Source organism: Abrus precatorius, unplaced genomic scaffold (genome assembly GCF_003935025.1).
Source record: "Abrus precatorius isolate BTA unplaced genomic scaffold, Abrus_2018 Scaffold4, whole genome shotgun sequence".
Lineage (NCBI taxonomy): Eukaryota > Viridiplantae > Streptophyta > Magnoliopsida > Fabales > Fabaceae > Abrus > Abrus precatorius.
The window spans coordinates 13,729,932-13,747,875 of NW_020874384.1; the positions used below are offsets into that span (position 1 = coordinate 13,729,932).

At 29.0% G+C, this 17,944-nt stretch overlaps 2 protein-coding genes across 3 annotated transcripts; both read right to left on the reverse strand.

Moving 5' to 3' along the window:
* Positions 1–128: 128 nt before the first annotated feature.
* On the reverse strand, positions 129–5,927 carry LOC113866157 (protein LATERAL ROOT PRIMORDIUM 1-like). Its single transcript, XM_027501043.1, has 3 exons — positions 5,885–5,927; positions 821–1,486; positions 129–418 (listed from the first exon to the last, which is right to left on the reverse strand). The coding sequence occupies exons 1-3, from the start codon at positions 5,925–5,927 to the stop codon at positions 129–131; spliced, it is 999 nt and encodes a 332-aa protein (XP_027356844.1).
* Positions 5,928–8,613: 2,686 nt separating this feature from the next.
* Positions 8,614–16,670, reverse strand: LOC113865042 (protein LONG AFTER FAR-RED 3-like). 2 transcript variants are annotated; one of them, XM_027499384.1, is made up of 15 exons: positions 16,523–16,670; positions 16,104–16,261; positions 15,848–15,949; positions 15,123–15,195; positions 14,174–14,280; positions 13,970–14,093; positions 12,682–12,876; positions 12,030–12,115; positions 11,105–11,212; positions 10,803–10,898; positions 10,604–10,702; positions 10,413–10,487; positions 9,594–9,725; positions 9,374–9,489; positions 8,614–9,061 (listed from the first exon to the last, which is right to left on the reverse strand). In XM_027499384.1, exons 1-15 carry the CDS (start codon positions 16,602–16,604, stop codon positions 8,887–8,889), a joined length of 1,728 nt encoding a protein of 575 aa, XP_027355185.1. In that variant the 5' UTR covers positions 16,605–16,670; the 3' UTR covers positions 8,614–8,886. The 2 variants fall into 2 exon arrangements, with proteins under 2 accessions (XP_027355185.1, XP_027355187.1); XM_027499386.1 differs by lacking the exon at positions 16,523–16,670 and having other exon boundaries at positions 8,726–9,061; positions 10,413–10,517; positions 16,104–16,257.
* Positions 16,671–17,944: the final 1,274 nt, after the last annotated feature.

A 17,944-nucleotide genomic window follows, 5' to 3' on the forward strand; every position in this document is an offset into this window, starting at 1 on the left:
TTTTTCATAAATTTAATCATAAAATTTATTAAAATAAGTTGAAAAAAACTTTAAAATAAATTGAAAAGATTTTACAGAGTAATATTACTTTAGGTTAAGATTGGTCAATGATGTACCTTGAAGCAATCTCAGCAAGCAGAAGCAGGGAAGGCACTGTTAGGAACCCCAATTGCAGAACATTCCCTGTTGCTCTTTCCACTGCCATTATTTCCCAGTTGAAGTTCTGAAACATTTGGTACTTCATTCTTCCCACCAACACCATGATCATACAAAAACCCCTTGAACACATGGCCACTAATACGAACCGTGGCCAAATAGGCAAATTCATCTTCACCACTGCCAATAGCAGACACTCTATGGCACCTAAACACAGCAGGTGCATGAACATGCCGTGGCAAAGACTGTTTGAAACCAGCATCTGCAATTCAAGAGAATCATTTCAACATCCAAACTCCAAAATTGTACCACACCAAACGTACTTGAAAGAACTTATACTATCTTCGAAGTTTTTTTCCTGAACTTATTTCAATACATTTTGTAAAAAAAACTTAAAATTTAACTAAAATAGAGTGACTGTATAAAGATATTTTTCACATTATCATCAAATTCCAAGTCATTGTGTCATTAAAAATGATTAGTTTTTATAAACTACTTTAAAATTCACACTTAAAATGTTTTCTAATTGATTCACAATTTAAATATATCAAAATTAAACTCAACCTTATTAAATTTTTAAATTTATGATGTGATTCTTATTAAATATGGGTTTGATTAAACTGTACCCAACATGGGTAAAAATGAAAACTGAAAATGATTGTACCTTGATGACAAGAGCTAGTATCTAAGCTACAGCTCTTGGTTGTGGTAGCATTGGAAGTGGAACTGTGAGAGGTAGCAGCAACATTCTGGGATGACCCCAAAGCTCTTAGCCTCTTGGAAGCACTAGCATCGCCACCATCACTGCTACCACCACTACTGCGCCTTAAAGATGCAGGAACCCACGTGCTCCTCACGTGAGTGCTGCAATCAAAGCCACGTCCTTTGCAACAAGTCCTGCACCTTCTGTAGCTACAATCTCTCTTAGCCCTGTTGCCACAATCTTCACACACCCTGAACTCACCACTCTCTTCGCCCTCCATCAAGTGCTTGTTTCTACCATCGTCTTCTTCCACCATCATTCCTTCTCTTGCAGAATTCACTTCGGAGCCACACATGTTGAGGTTCCAATAGTTGTTGGTGGTATTGTTATGGACTTGAACATCATTGGTGTGATCATGAGGGTGTGGCATGCATGGTGTAGCAGTTAAGAGAGGGAAAAAGCCAAGGCCAACACTGAGAGAGGCTGAAGAAGGTAAAGGGAGGTTGGCATGGTGTTCAGCTGAAATGGGCTGTTGGGTTTGTTGTTGTTGTTGTTGATGGTGGTGAAGTGAAACTTGAGAAGGGGTTGGAGCTATGAGAACTAGGTCTCTAAGGCCTAACATGGTTACTGGAACAAGGTCTCACACTCTTCTCAGTTCTCAGGTTTAGATTTAGAGGGTCTTTCTATTTTTATTTTATTTTTTGAAAATTTTTGTGCGTGTATGTGAAAAGAAAAAGTGCTGAATGTTGTTGGATGCTGAGTTGAGATTGTGTTTGATGAAAACTGGGATCTATGATGATGATGATGATGATGATGATGATGATGGCGATGGGAATTTGGTGTTTGTGTTGTGTGTGTTTGGCATTGAGAAAACCCACAAAAGCTACTACTACTGCTACAGGAAGCTACTACTACTGCTACAGGTTTCTTTCTGACACTGAAACTGCACTTAACTTAACAGATTCTCGGACAGAGAAAGGTGAGTGAGTAATTATTGTTGGAGTTATGTGTCTCTAATAAAGCAAATTTGGTGCCCTCTCTCTGCTGCTCAAAGTATGTGTAGTTAAACTTTCACAGTTTCTTGCACGTTTTTTGTTCTGAATTCATTGCTGAAGAAAGGGTCATCATTGCCTTCTGATTTGTTGGAAACTGGACAAGGAAAAAATGCAAAAAAAACGAAGAGTTAAAGATGTTGGTAAATCAAGTGCATGATTAGAGACGTTTGTTTTAAGAAAACTATCTTTTAACAAATTAAGATATCAGTTAAAATAATTGAAATTTTGTTTTTCTACTGAGAACTATTGCTAATATAATTTTATCATAATTTTAATATAATTAATATTTCCAAAAAAAATATAATTATTAATCTTTTTTAAGATACTAATTAACAAAGCTTTAATCTTTCTTAAAAATTTATCCCAACAAATTCTTAAAAAATATTGTTTCTTTAATCTAAATTCAATTAAATACTTATTAAATTTAGATTGATAATTTCTTATCATTTGATAAGAAAATATGCGTATGTTAGAATAAAAAAAGAATTTTTTTTTATCAAATAAAGATCTATTGAAACAATATAACTTTGGAAAGTTGAAACAAATTCTATAAGATATTATTAGCAAACTTTTAAATTTTTATAAAACTATTAATTGGTAAACAAAAATTGCCTAGATTTTTGCTAAATTAATACAGCCTGCTTGTTAACCTTTAGGTTTATCTATTCATTTCAGGTTATATATATCACAAATGAATTTTGATCTCAGTGAAAAGATGTTTATTATCATATTATGTTTTCTGTATTCTTGAAAAAAAATCGGATTCATTTAAATATTCTAAACACACAATTTGATAATATTATATAAAGTTTACCCTCAAACAGATTAAATTTAAAAATATAAGTATAAAACATATATCAAATTACATTAAAATAAAAAATATATTTTGTGTCTTTTATTGAGTCTTATGCTTGTGAAAATTCTTTTTAATTTTAAAAAGTAAGGATAACGTGGCAATGTTGTTTGAAGGTTTACTTTCACAATTCTTTGAAAAACAATAACCCATGCCTTCTGATTATATATAGCTGTCAATTTCAGTTCATTTTATTAAGTTGATCTACTATTCTACTTAGCCTGATAATTAATACCTTCAAACTAAGTCAAACTTGTTAATACACATTTAAATTTAAATATTTTACAGCTTTTTTTTTATCTAAACCATTATTTTACGGCTATTTATTTAAATTAAAATTTTTAATTAAATTAAATAACTTTATGTTCCATTTTTTTAAAGAAAATTAGACAAAACACGTACCTTTTAGGTTTAAACATGGTTACAAACCTTAGAATGTTAATTTCAGCTTTTAAAAAAAAGTTACTGTTATATACGTATTTTTTTATTGACACATTTTTTAGTTATTATTAGTAATTTTTATGTCATTGAATGAAATTTATTAAAAATAATTAAAAACATATTGCATGGCTTTTTCGAAATTTTATATTTTTATATTTGTTTAAAAGAGTATAATGTAAAAAAATTATAATTAAATTATGAAAAATTTATAATTTATTAAATTATAAATAAATTATGAAAATTTTAAAATTTTAAATAATATTAAATTAAAACAAATACATAATGTAAAAAAAATTATTTAGTATAGTAAATAAATTAATATCTAAAAAGCGTCTAATTTGATAATACTATTAAAATACATCCATTTAAGAAATTTTCTAAAAATCTGTCATTTAACAATTAATATTCACAATTTATACTTAAATTAATTAATCCCTAACTTAAAACACATGAGAGATTTTTTTTAAATAAATGAAAAATGAAAAAAATGAAGAAAAATATATTATAATAATAACAGAAAAATAACAAATACTGAATTCGATTATATTTACTTATTAAAAAATAAGATATTTTTAAACAGGTTTGATAACATTAAAAAAAAATCTTTAATCGTGATAAATGTTCTCTGGTATATTTTATTCCAAACACATTAAAAGAAGAAAATTAACTTGATTTTCAATATTAGAAAACAAATTATACGTTTAAAAAAATTGAAAGGAATTCACAAAAACTAATCATCAGTTTTCAAATTTAACTAAAAAATATTTATAATTTATCACTAAATACATAATCAATTAAACTATTCCATATAATGAAAATAACTAAGTTAATTTCCCATGAAAATCCAAAAATCCCGAACTCAAAAAAATCGAATAAAGTAAATTTCTAAAGTTTAAATTACTTATTTTAATAAATTAAATTTAAGGCTTGAATTTTACTGGTTAAAATATATAAAACTGAAGTTTAACTTATTTAGCTTTTTATATTTTTATCAAATATAATCTTAAAATATTTTTTAATATTTAATAGACACTTTATATTATGAGAAAATATAAAAAGTTAAAGAAGAGAGATAAAATAACATTCAAATATAAAAATTAAGTAATGATACTTTTATATAAAATTAGGGTATAAATTAATGATACTTTTAATATAAAACTACAATCTACTAATATTTTATATATATATAATTGACATTTTCTATTTTTATTCTTATTTATCTTTTGAGTGAAAAAAAAGTATATAAACTAAGTGTATGTTTAGATTCTTAGAAAAATAAAATATTTTAACAATTAGTTAGATATAATTAATTATTATGATATTGATTATATTAAATAAGTTTTGTGTTTAGATATATTTGATAAAAATTAATTTAAAAATAATAACCTTTTTTCTCTTTAATCTTTAGACTCTGAAAATAATATAAATATTTTATTTATTGTAATTAAATTTTATAAGAGTAATGGTATAAAATAATAATTAATATTATTTTTAATTTTTGTGAATAAATAAATAGGAATAGTGTTTTCTTTAGATAGATGAATAAAAAAATTATATACAGAGAGGTTCAAATTTTTTACAATATTTTATTGTTAATTTTGTAAAATTTAAATTTGTAGTTAAACTTAAATATAAAATTAATTTATTAAACAGTTAAACTAATTTGATTCGACATTTAACAAAATAAATGTAAATAACTTATTATTTTTTATAGAAATATTTTCACTGTTTTTTAATTATTAAAATTAAATACCTATACTAAATGTATTAATTACTTTTATACTTTTATTTATCATAGTTTTTGTCTCAACGAGACAATTATATATTATTTATAAAAATAAATATATTTATTTGTTTAGTATATGAGTTATATTTTAAGTATTTATTAAATACATTATAAATATGCAATATAAATTTAATTTTTATTAATTATGATCCATTAATCCTTTATTTATCATTAAAAAAATGAATGAGCAATTTATAAGCATTTCAAGAATGTCAACGGGTTGTTAATAAGATTGGGTACACAGTGAGCTGGTTTGGTAAGCATGGCTGAGATAATTCTAACACTATAGTAACACTCAAAGAGATAGGTAATCTTCTTATTTGATCTTATAAAATATTTTATCATATAAAAAATATTTTTTAAAGAGAAAAGAAAAATAATTATAATTAACTTTTGTCTGTGTAAGTAAAAAGTAAAAGAAAAAAGAAAAGAAACAAGAATAATAATAAAAATAGGATTTTTGGGACTGAAAATAAAAAGTATATAAAGAAAAGAAAAAGAGTAGGGAGGGGGACCAACATAAGACCTATATGGGGGTGATAGGGGGTCTAATGAAGGACAATAGGTCATCATCACAGCCTAACCCTAAGTGCCTTATAAATTGGCCTTATTCGAAACAAATAGCCCTTAGAATGAAAGTTGGGTCCCCTCTCTATTGTTTGGCACTTTCGCCAACTCGATTCATAAATCATAATCAACCCTTCTTTATCTACTTTTTTATATTATTAATCTCTCTCTCTCTCTCTCTGTCTATTATTGTGGCGTGGAGTGTGGTCTCTCATGACAGAGCCATAATTGGCAGAGTGAAATTCGTAGGGTTAGGCAGTAATGTGTATAGATAGGTATTAGGTATAGGCTTAGGGGAGACGTATACGCACCTTATACTATACGCATGTCACACTCTGCTGCCATAGCCACCGCGCCGGTGAACATTGCTTCCTCAGAGTTCTATAATCTTTGGTGAGAACAACCAACACTTTAAATGTTTCATTCTATCTGAATCCTGTTTTTGTGTTGTGCGCCTTTTTATGCTTTTCGACACTACACATTCTATAGCCTTTAGGGAGACCCTAACTCTGCCCTTATGCCATACCCTACCCTACTCTCCGCCATAGTTAGCCACACAACACTCTTTTTTATTATTAATTCAAATTTATTATAAAATATAAAATATACAAAATCATTAGCTCAAATAATGCTTTAAATGACATATTTTATTTGCATTTTCTCTTAAATTCGTGTATGTTATGATTTTCATGTTAAATATAATTTAATGTGTGCTTCAAAATTTATTAAAAATATTATAAGTGAGTTTAAACATATTATTAATGTGAGCTCCTTTTTTATATAGAAAAAAAATACTAAATACCAAAATCTGAGTTGAATTAATTTTTAAACGTATGCTGTTTGATACAGAAGTAGTGGAGTCACGACATGATTGGATGGCACTGAAAAAGGAATATTTGGACGTTAACTTTCTACAAAGCAAGCAAATTTTTTCTACAATGACTGAAGCACAGATTTTAAAGAAAAATAGTTATAATTATTTAAGTTTAATATTATTTTTTTATTAAAACAATAAAATATTTATATTTAGTATTATAACAAAAGATTGAAATAAAATTTTAATTTTACTTAAAAAATAATATAAAATATTTAAGAAATTATACCTAGATTTTTTCCATTTTCAAATGAAAACAGAGGCTTCTCCTACGAGCAAAACTTGACATTTTCTGCAGATGTCATAATCTTTCTAAGAGATACAGAATTTAGTGCCATTTTAGATACAAAGCTAAATCGAGTTTATACACTTTTCTTGTTTATGGTTGAGGACAACTCTTTTTCGATTCTCAAGGGTCAAGGCATTACAATTTCAAATGAAGTATTTTTAAAGAAGAAGTGAAAAATGTCATTTTCAATGAAAGTACATTGAAATTCGAGTCCATACGAAAACCTTTACACAGGATGATAATCTGAACAAATTAAAAAAAAACATTAAACAAATTTTAATAATGTAAAAATAATTAAACTAGACTAAGTTTTAAATTTAAATTTAAAATTAGCCTATTATAAATAATATCCAAATTATATATGTGTAATAATAATACTCAATTAAAAAAATTTATAATTATCACAATATAAACACTGTGACGGAGAGTTTTACAACCCATCAAATTTTATAAACATGATACATGTAGTCTTGAAAAGAAAATTATATTGTCTATACTTATTTAAGAATATTTCTTTTATATTTTAATTTAAAATTAATTTCATTATATATATATTGTAGGATTGATAAGTAATTAAAAATATATTTTAAATTTAGAGTTTCATTTCATATAATTTTAATAAATCTGTTACAACTTATAATAATATATTTGTTGAATCAATTTGAAATTATATTATAAATTTTACATAATTTAATGGATTAATATATAAAAAAATTCAAAATATAAATACCAACGGAAACAAGAGAAAGGTTTCAGAATGAGATTATACGAAAACAAATTAATTTAGAGCAGGTAATTTCATTTTTAAAAATTAATCCAATTCAATACGTAAGTATTCATAATAAACGATAAGAAATGCAGAGGTACAAATGACTAAATAAAAAGGAAATATATTAGGAAAAATAAATAAAAATTTACTACCTAAAAGTCACTATACTAAATGATACAATTAAAAAAAAAGAGTTAATAATTGTTTACAATATTTCCGCTAAACTAGATAGTAAATAAATCGATTAAATATGTATTTATGTATGGACAAAAATTTAATAAAATAATATTAGCATTTTTTTATGATAAAAATGTTAATATAAGCGTACAGGTATAAGTTATATTTACTTTTACACTGTTTTAACAAAAATTAATAATTAAATTATAAATTTCAATCACATAAATTATCCATGCAAAATTTAATATTGATTCAATTACTTGATACCTTGTTGATATGCATCAAATTAACGTAATATATACTCTTAAAATTTATGAAAATAAGAATCTTTTGATAACACTCTTATAAATATTTAACCATAGGACATAGATAATTTAAATAATATATAATTAAATAATATTTTATATATTAAGTTATTAATTGTGTAGGAATGAACATAACTTACATTTATGTAAATATATATATAAAGAGAGAGTACAAATCAAATAAACTATTTTTACTTAAAAATGAAAGAAATTAATTTTAATCATTAAATCTTATTATAAATAATCAAAATTAAAATATATACATCATATAAATTTTTTCTAAAAATGTGACTTTAAAAATATTACATATATTTTAATTTTAATCATGATAAAATTTAATGATTAAAATTTATTTTCATATTCTCATTTAATATATTCCCGATATATATTACATGACTGTAGGTTAATTAAGATCATGGTCGAGATTATATATGTTAATTAATATCACGTAATTAATTTAAAGAGTCAAGTTGTCTGTTGTCACGTAACTTTCATATTTTAAAGACTAGGAATGATAAGATCCAATGGTTGATATTTATTCTCATATTCTCACGTGAAAAGAAAATCATCAAAGAACCTTACATTTTGTTCCTACATAAAAGTGTTTACAGATCGGTTGTCACCATTTGTCGAATTATAACAATGTTAAAATGTTTTTCATGTCTCCTGGTGAAAACCAAATTGTAAAGTTTATGAAGTGTAAAGTTCTTACATATAAAAAAGCTAGGACAAAAAAAAATGTTGTCCAGTATAAGGACAAAATCTAAAATTATTATAATGTCAGCATTTGTACGGAGGAACTAGAATGTAGAATTTTCCACATAGGGACCAGCATGAAAATACTGTGAGATAAGGGATGAAAATTTTAAAATGAACTACAAATTTACAATCTAACTTGAAATAGAAAACCTTCAAGGATATGCTCTAACACCAGAAACATAGGTTTCCTCAATTGATGCCAATGCTTCTTCAGCAAAGTCTTTCCATGAATCGGTGGATAATATGACAAAATCTGCCATTTTCCCCGGAGATAAGGATCCAAGATCTTTGTCAAGGAAGCTTGCACGAGCAGCAGAAATGGTGTAACTGTCAAGGGGACAAGAGTGTTAAAGAATCATGCATGAAACAGTAAAAGAAAAACATGCAAGTATATGAACTGAAAATTGGAATTTGATCATAAAAGGACAGAACACCACTCAGCTGAGCAAGCAGTAAAAAGATTACATACAGCAATACAATTACTAAAAATATCATACGAAGAAGTTAGGAAAAACAAAAATGTGCAGGCCATGAATACTACATCATGATATTAATGCCATATGATATTTCGACTACTCTTCTCAGTTTGACAAACTAACAATAACATTAGAATAACATGAAGGCTTTAATGTTGTTTACGCCTTTATTGCATCATCTAATGAAATGCATTCTGATGGAATCCATGCATTTTCCCAAGTGGGAGGCCTCCTTCTCATTGCTGTCTTAATACCACTCAAAGGATTGATGTCTGCTACCTGTAAAAGAAAGACATAACATTATGCAAAGTACCTCTTAACTTGTGTTATGAAATATGAAAATGTGCAAGGTGAGGAGTACTAATAAAATGTTGCAAACTTACTGGCCAATCAGAACCAAATGCCACTAATACATCATTATCCAAGAGCGATCGAAATAAATATGATTCCTTTTCAGCCCTATCCTTGCCAAGCTTTTTACTAGTAGAGTCAGCATCATCCAACAATTGATCTGGCTGTTGATGAATGGTAATAATAAAAATTATTACAAATCTAGTAAGGGGCACTGTTTCTACTATCTAAACATATAATAGGGCGTATATAATCCATCTTAAAGTGTTCTTTATTATTAAGTCACTTGAGGAAAGGACAATAATGAGCTAAATTGAAGTAGGGAGAAAGCCACTGGCAGGTTTGGGGAACAGATTAGTGAAGAGAATAGATTCATAACAGGACAAAATTCTAGGATTTTCAAATATCTGTTTCTACAAGTAAGATTTGGAAAAAGTACTATCTTGATGCAACTGAATATAATTGATTGTTGGTCCTAGAATCAGCAATTCTTTTTGGTAAATTACATTCATATTCCTAAGGTTTAACAGATTTTTATTTGATACCCTTAGGTCCTTTTCTTACATTACTTTGACTTCCCCTGATTTATATAACTACATTAGAAATCAAGGAAGGTTTGTGTCATTGAGAAGCATATGCGATGTTATGTTATTACATATATTAACGGAGGTTTGTGTAGGGTAAAAAAAGAGGGGCATCGGATGAAATTTTGTTAAACCTCAAGAAGTGTGAGTATAATTTTTCCACTGACCCCTCCAAATTTGTAAGAAATAAGCCATTTTAGTGATTGTTCTAGTACCAGTTCATCTATAATATTAAGCGTAATAAAAAGCCACAAGATCATTAGAAACCTGCATGGATGCAACAACCCGTTGTTTGCCAAATCGGCCTGGGGTCCCAGATGCCAACTGCTGGGCATGCTCAATCTGAAAGCAGCGCTTTAGTTGCTTGACTTGCTTTACAATGGTCATTGAAGAAAAATTTCCCCATCATTGATAAAAAAAAATTATTGAAGCTTTCCAAGTTTTTGCAAAAATGTTACCCTAAATCTACGATCCCTCATCCCATTTGTAGAAGCAACTGAGCCATATATGTCCAAGATAAGGTCATTTGCTCTGTCCCCTATAGCATGAATAGCAACCTGAAATAAAATAACAGGAAGCCAGCCAACTGAGCTGATAATCAAAAATCGTGTATGAACACATAAGAGGTTGGTAACAAATAACAAAAGAATAAATCACCTGTAGACCATTTAAATCTGAATCCATGGTCATGTTGAGAAGAGCTTCAGGGTCAGTCACTTGTAGGCCATAATTGTCAGGGTCATCAATATATGGCTACAAAATTTGAAATACCATGGTTAACCCATCAAAACTACATGATTAGATGTGCATGGTTAAACTAGAAGCTAAAATTTTCTCTCTCAAAACATAGGTGCTCGTGGTCACCCACAACCCATATCTAGTACAAAACCAAAGAAAGATAGACAATGGAGAGAGAATAAAAAAATAAATTAACAGAAAATTTGAATGCCTAGTCTCACCTCATATAACAATGCACTATTGGAACCCAACGACCCGTCAGCAAATGCTTTGACACCACCCACATAAATCCATTCGCTCAAGGAATGACCCACTTTGTTGATCACGTCCTAAGCAGTAAAAATGTGACTTCAGGCACTGTTAAAATTTGACACAGCTAGCTTTTGAAGTTGGTTTAGGCCTAAGGCCCTAAGCCCATTCCCAATTTTCCTTCACACATTGGAATTATGATTTATTTTGGATTTATATCAGTTAACAAGTTTTATTCACTAGATTGCCATGTTCTTAATTGTCTGATGCAATAAAAACATGCTATGAAGTCTATGACATTTCTCGCTCTGAATCACTAGTTCAAATAACAGCTAACCTTTTGCCATTCTACAATAACGTCAAAATATGAGGATGAGTAATCCTCAAAGAGACTTGAACAAAGAGTTACACCATGGAAATTATTTTAGCAAGACTCCCTAGTCTCAATGAAATGATGAATTTATATCCACAAGTAGTTTCCTTCAAACCAATTATTGCTGAAAACTAAACACATGCAACATGTTCAACCTTTTCATAAGAAAAAAACTCTGAATCCAAATGCTCCAAGGATAGCAAATAAGGCAAGCATCCACCACATTCTACAGTCCTAGTGTTCTTTGTGAAGCACTTTTAAGCCAATTATTAGGAAGTCATCTAATTGGGAGAGGGGCACACCTAAGCTTCCTCACTTGAAAAAAAAAATCTAGTGCATAAACTCCAATACATTGACCACTGAATGAAAGTATGGATATGAATCTTATAAATGCTATATTTTATCACACAATTTGTTCTTGGTTCATTTTCAAACTTTTCCTTGATAAGTGAGGAGTTTCACTTGCAAACAAGGCAGAAAGATTATAGCATTAGATAAATCATAAGCTCTGAAAGGAGACGTACCACCAAACTTGACATTGTCTCCATTGAAAAAAATAAACACACTCTAATTTTCATTTTTGACATAGAATTAGCCCATAGATAAACATCTGCACAATTAAAAAAAAAAACAATAAATAAAGAAACGAATGAAGGTCACTAAGCTCAAGAATAAGGCCCTTTTATATATCTCATAAAATCAGAGAAAATGTCACAGTTCAAAATTTTAACGGCATTATCCGTGGCTGTAGGATTGTGTCACTCAGATTAAAATTACATCATATCTGTTTTTCTGTTCCTGTTTTAATTATTTAAATATTAATAATATGCTTTAGATCAGCTCAAGATATTACACAAATGAAATTATGCAATAGAATAAGGTAAATCTTCTAGAGTCTAAACCCACTGTTATAAATCCACTATGTTATTTATATTGCGTTTCAATGGATTATGCGGGTTTCTTCAAGTATAGCTCAATACTCAGTACAGCAGAATGAAGTTGCTATATTAGTTCTTTGAACATTTAAACAGCTTTCCCCACTACGGTGGCATTCAATTGATATACAAAGTAAAAGAAAAGTAAATGACACTAATAAAGAAAAAAAATACCAATATAAAATACAAAAAAGGTGTCATCTTATGAGCTACACATATAACTCAAACTATTAGATCAAACCTGAAAAATCATCCCAAGAAAGATCAGATGAGAACCCAGGATAATATCTTCCCATGTCAACAACTGTGGTCACCCCCCTTGTTAGGGCAAGATTGCTTGCTCTATGCAATGCCTCCCTTCTATCATCTACTGAATCCTCTGGAATCTGGGAGGTAACAAGTGTCCTTGCAGAATCAATTAGCAGTCCAGTAGGTTCTGCATGATAACAACACTTAGTTACACTGTATCAGTTTAGCTAATACAGAACCAAAAAGAATCTTGAAATGAAACTAGCAATTAGAATTTTGCATTGGGGGAATGAATATAAATATTGACTGTAGGTCTGTAACATAACACCAAAACATGCAATCCACATCGAAAAATAGATGAAGCAGACTGACAAACAGGTGAGTAATAGGCTGGTAGTAGTAAGGAAAATGCCATTAGATATGCCACAAAGGTTGAAATGGAACAGGCTTTCACACACTGCCACACCACAGAAGCCCTTGCCCGTGCATGAAAGCCACGCGCCACCTTCCTGGCCAAACAACCATAGCTGTTTGGGTTCTTAAACCTTCATACGTTCTCTGTTAAAGTGTAAGTGTTTGTTACCATGGATGACCCATGGGCCTCTCTTGCCATGATGACACATTACATTACAGTTGCTAATGATTCACAAACTCCTATCTTGATTGTGGTAATATTCAACTCACTACCTCTCTTTCATTAAAAAATGTTTATGTTCCTAAGCTCTCCACCAAACTTATTTCCCTATACAATTAATGCTGCTGAGACTAACACTTTCAAGTATACCCCCTCATACAAATCTTGAACCATATGGATAGTGCCACAAGATCATTTTACCATAATGGAAAGAATAACGGCAATGGAAAGACTTAAATTCATGACTCTTGAAAGAGAGACTTTGATACCATGTCAAGGAGCAATTCTTACAAAAGCTTAAGCATTTAGGTGGAGAATAATAAATAATTATATCTAACAATGCTTAATTACCCTAAAATCTTAAGACACAAAACTCAACATAGAAACCAGAAAATCATCATAAAGAAATGCAGAGACTAAAATTCTGTACTCCAAGTGAATGCCTTTTGAGATTTACAAATTCACAGTGAGATATTGTTAATTAAAAAGAGTAGGATATAAAAAGGCCAATCCCATATTACTTGTAGGATGGTCCAATATTCAGTCTCATATTCTTTTGAAATCCACTTCATCACTCTATCTACAAAACAATGAAACTACCAGAATGATCAGAATTTCTTTTAATACAAAGATAATAAACTATTACCTCCATTGGAATTCCTCATGATAGTTCCCCCACTTGGATCGTTAGTTAAATTTGTAATCCCAGCTAACATTAGTGCCACTGAGTTAGCCAAACCCATGTGACCATCCACTCTTGATAGCCAAACCTGCTTGTATGCTTCAAATAAGATTATATTGCTGTGAATGAAGATTTTCAAAAAGGAAGGAACATAAGTAAATAGCTCACAGGATTATTAGGAGTAACATCATCAATCCAAGAGGCAGCTGGCAGATCTCCTCCCCACAGATCATTGTTCCATCCACCACCCAAAATCCAAGAACCTTGTTTTGTGCCTTAAGTTAAAAGTGTAAAAAATGAGCATACATCAGACATAAAAATTCAGAATTTAGAAATGTGTCCACTTTAAAATTGTTCCATGTAACATTTTCCATTTGATGAACATATTAGAGTTGATTTAACCACATGCTTGTAATCCTTTGTTCCAGCATTATTACTCAGAGAAAGGATGGCAACGTTTTCTAAAATCCACTAAGTAGGTTCATTTTTAAGAAACTACACGTAAAGTAGCCAACTTCAACAAAACTCCCAACTCCCATCAGATGAAAAGTTAAATTGAGAATAAGAATTAATGGAATCAAAGAGCAGCTTTATGATATATGGAAACGTAACCACAAGTATCATCAACTTTGTTTGAGTCACATCAACATAATATTTGGATGATAATTTTAACTTTGGAACCTCAATCAGGTTTGAAGAATGAAGCACGGTCTGCATTAGAGTAGGCAGAGAAACAGAAATATGAATTGACACATATAGCTTCAAGGAAACGAGTTATATGTAAATTATCTCTCCATCAAAACTAAGAAATAAGCTATCACTGGAATTTATGAGCAAATTTTCTGGTCAATATAACCAGCAAATTCAAGGCATAAGATAGCTGGACAATTAAAGCCAGCAAAGCCACGATTGTAAAGCTGTAACTTTGTAACTGTTATTATCTCCTTAATTAGGACACCCAGCTGTAGGATAAATGTAAATATAGCAGTGTGTGTGTGTGTGTGTGCGCGCGTGAGTGAGTGAGAGAGTGAGAGAGAATTCTTTGATAGGAGAACACACTGTATTTGAGCTACACTTTTATGAGTTTAACATAAGCATGCCTAAGCTCAAGGCTTACTTTGTGCGGCATCTTTGATCCTTCTGATAAATTCTTCCTTTTTATTTACACCTCTCAATTTCACCTGCATCATCTGCAATTACTAACAGGATTTTATAACAGGGAACACATTGTTGTTTTGCAAACATAAAGGATTTCTCACATTAAAAACAAAACTCAGTTCATATATTCAAATGATTCGAAGCTCAAGCACAACCTAGCCCAGAAACAAATTCATCCTGCAATAACATGACTTTGTGATGTGCTCTCTTATAAACTGCATCTGATTGATACTCTAGCAGTTCTACATAAGTACCTTAAAGAATCTAAAATTTAGAGATTATAAGGATTTCCATGACTATTACACGTTAAAGTAAATTCACCATATATCCAAATGATCATTTTAGAAAGTATAAATAAATAAACAGACTCAGGCACATCAAAAGTGGTACAAAAGAAGCACTAACAAAAATGGAAAATTACATTCATACCCCTTGAGGTTTGACAAAATTTCACCCGATATCCCTCTCTTTTTTCCATTATTTTGACCTTCACTATTCATATAATTGCATAAGAAATACAGATGGTTTGTGTAATAAAGAAGGGTATAAAATGTTATGTTGTTACATAAATTAAGGAAGCTTTGAGTAGGGTCAAAAAAAAGAAAAGCTATTGGGTGAAATTTTGTTGAACCTCAAAGGGTGTGAGCGTAATTTACCCTAAGAAAAAAGTGACATGCACTATACCTGCAATCCACCATCAATAAAATGCACATGGGAATCAATAAACCCAGGAACCACAACCTTCCCACCAAGATCCAAAACTTGAGTTCCACAACCTGCCAACTCCTACATAAAATTCAAAAAGCACATTTGCAATTGAAGCACACATATGTGAACAACAGCAACGACAACGTTCAATGACTTCAATCAAAATTGCTCCTTTTTTTTGCCCCAACAAATGGGAATTAGGATGTGAAGTTAGCACCCCAACAAGTATAACCTGGACAAATGAATGGTTCCCAACACGAACGACCCTCCCATTGCCCACTGCCATGGAGTCTGCAAATAGGAGAGAGTCATCACTGGTATATATCACCCCATTCTTTAAAACCAAGTCAGCCACAGGGAGAGACCATCGTGACTTCCATGCCAAAAAATCTGAAAAATAAAAGTCACAAACTTTATTGAATTACAGTTTTCACAGAAACATTTAACTCTACAAACAGCGACAACAATAGTATAAAACTATAACAATTTTTAAAAATTTCAAGAAATGACTAAGTTATCATATCACATATAGAACTAAAAACAAACATTTATATAACCATTTGTATTCATAAAGTGTGCAACTTGGGTACGAGGTTGAACACCACATGGGAACTACTATTAAAATGAGACAGGGAAGAGAGAGTTACTTACATGGTGGAGGCAGAGACACAAAAGTGAGACAAAAAAGGATTGGAGCAGACACAAGTAGTATGTAAAGAAGAACAAAGTCCATTTTCAAAACCAAAACCAAGCTCTCTCTTTCTTTCTCTTCACACACTTGTGCTTCTACAACTGCTTCACACACACTAGCTGAAACAAAATTTTAATTATTTATATGTGCCACCGAACCAAGAATCAACAAAAAGTGAGGTAGTTCCAACCGGTTCCACCCATCTACATTAAAATTAATTTGATTTGTTTTAACTTTTTAAGGCTTGTAAAATTCATTATAACGTGGGAACATGGGAACTGTGAGATTTTTATATGCAATTATAAATTTTAAGAATAAATGTTATTTTAGTTTTTATACAAAATCTCTTATAAAAATGTTGTATATTAATTTTTATATAAATAATTATTTTTAATTTCGTTCAAGCCGCAGCTACAGTATGTTATAACAAAGCGTTAGTTTTTTTTTAATATAATAAATTTAAATTATTTTTAATTCCTGTGCAAAACTATTTTTATAATTTAATATTTATAAGTAGAAAATTTATTTATCAATCATTATTAAAAAAATTATTTTTAATTTTATTCTTATTATTATGATAATATTTTTATATTAGTGTTAAGTGACATTTTTCATTATTTTTAAGCAATATTTCAAATTATTTAAAAAAAATTCATATTTTATTATCTAACATTTTTAATTTATTGTTGAGCTTTAACTTAACTTTTTTTATTTTAAACTCAGGTAAGAATTATCTTGAGAATTTCATGTTTTTATTTGTCTTTACGAAAGTATTATTATGATATTTTCATCTCAAATATTTGAATTGTCTGCTTTATTATATTTTTAAAATAATTTTTATTAATTCTCATATTATTTTTATCTCAATATTATCTTTTTAATATAGTTAATTATAGTTATAAAATTAAATAAAAATAATAATTATAGTAATAATTTAAAGATTTTTATAAATGTACTAAAGATATAAATAAAAAAATTATTAACTTTAAGCACCACTTAAAAAAAATATGATTCAAATTTAAAATATTGAGATAAGAATGATTGAAAAAAAAAATAAAGATTATGATAAAATATAATAAAGCATATAAGTAATGATATTAAAGATGAAAATGCTAAAAATAATATTTATGTAAAGATAAATCAAAATATGAAGTTAAAGTAAAATATAATATTTATTTGAAAATTTTAAAATACTCTTTTAGAAAAAATAAAAAATATCATTTGATATTGATACATCGCCGCAATGATAAGAATAAAATTAAAAATAAATTTTTATATAGATACTGATATACAATATTTTTATCTAAGAACTAAATTATAAAAAAAAATTCTTATAAAAGGATTAAAAAGATAATTTAAACTCACTTTGGATATATATATAT

Bases quoted from the DNA above. Each gene is read 5' to 3' on its own strand.
- LOC113866157 (XM_027501043.1), bottom strand. From the start codon at position 5,927: ATGTTCACCGGCGCGGTGGCTATGGCAGCAGAGTGTGACATGC. The intron at 1,487-5,884 runs GTATAGTATAAG...ACCTTGTTCCAG, and splicing joins GGCAGCAGAGTGTGACATGC to TAACCATGTTAGGCCTTAGA. The intron at 419-820 runs GTACAATCATTT...CTTGAATTGCAG, and splicing joins TACTAGCTCTTGTCATCAAG to ATGCTGGTTTCAAACAGTCT.
- LOC113865042 (XM_027499384.1), bottom strand. From the start codon at position 16,604: ATGGACTTTGTTCTTCTTTACATACTACTTGTGTCTGCTCCAATCCTT. The intron at 9,490-9,593 runs GTAAGTTTGCAA...TTTCTTTTACAG, and splicing joins CATTTGGTTCTGATTGGCCA to GTAGCAGACATCAATCCTTT. The intron at 9,062-9,373 runs GTAAACAACATT...TCCCCTTGACAG, and splicing joins TTAGATGATGCAATAAAGGC to TTACACCATTTCTGCTGCTC.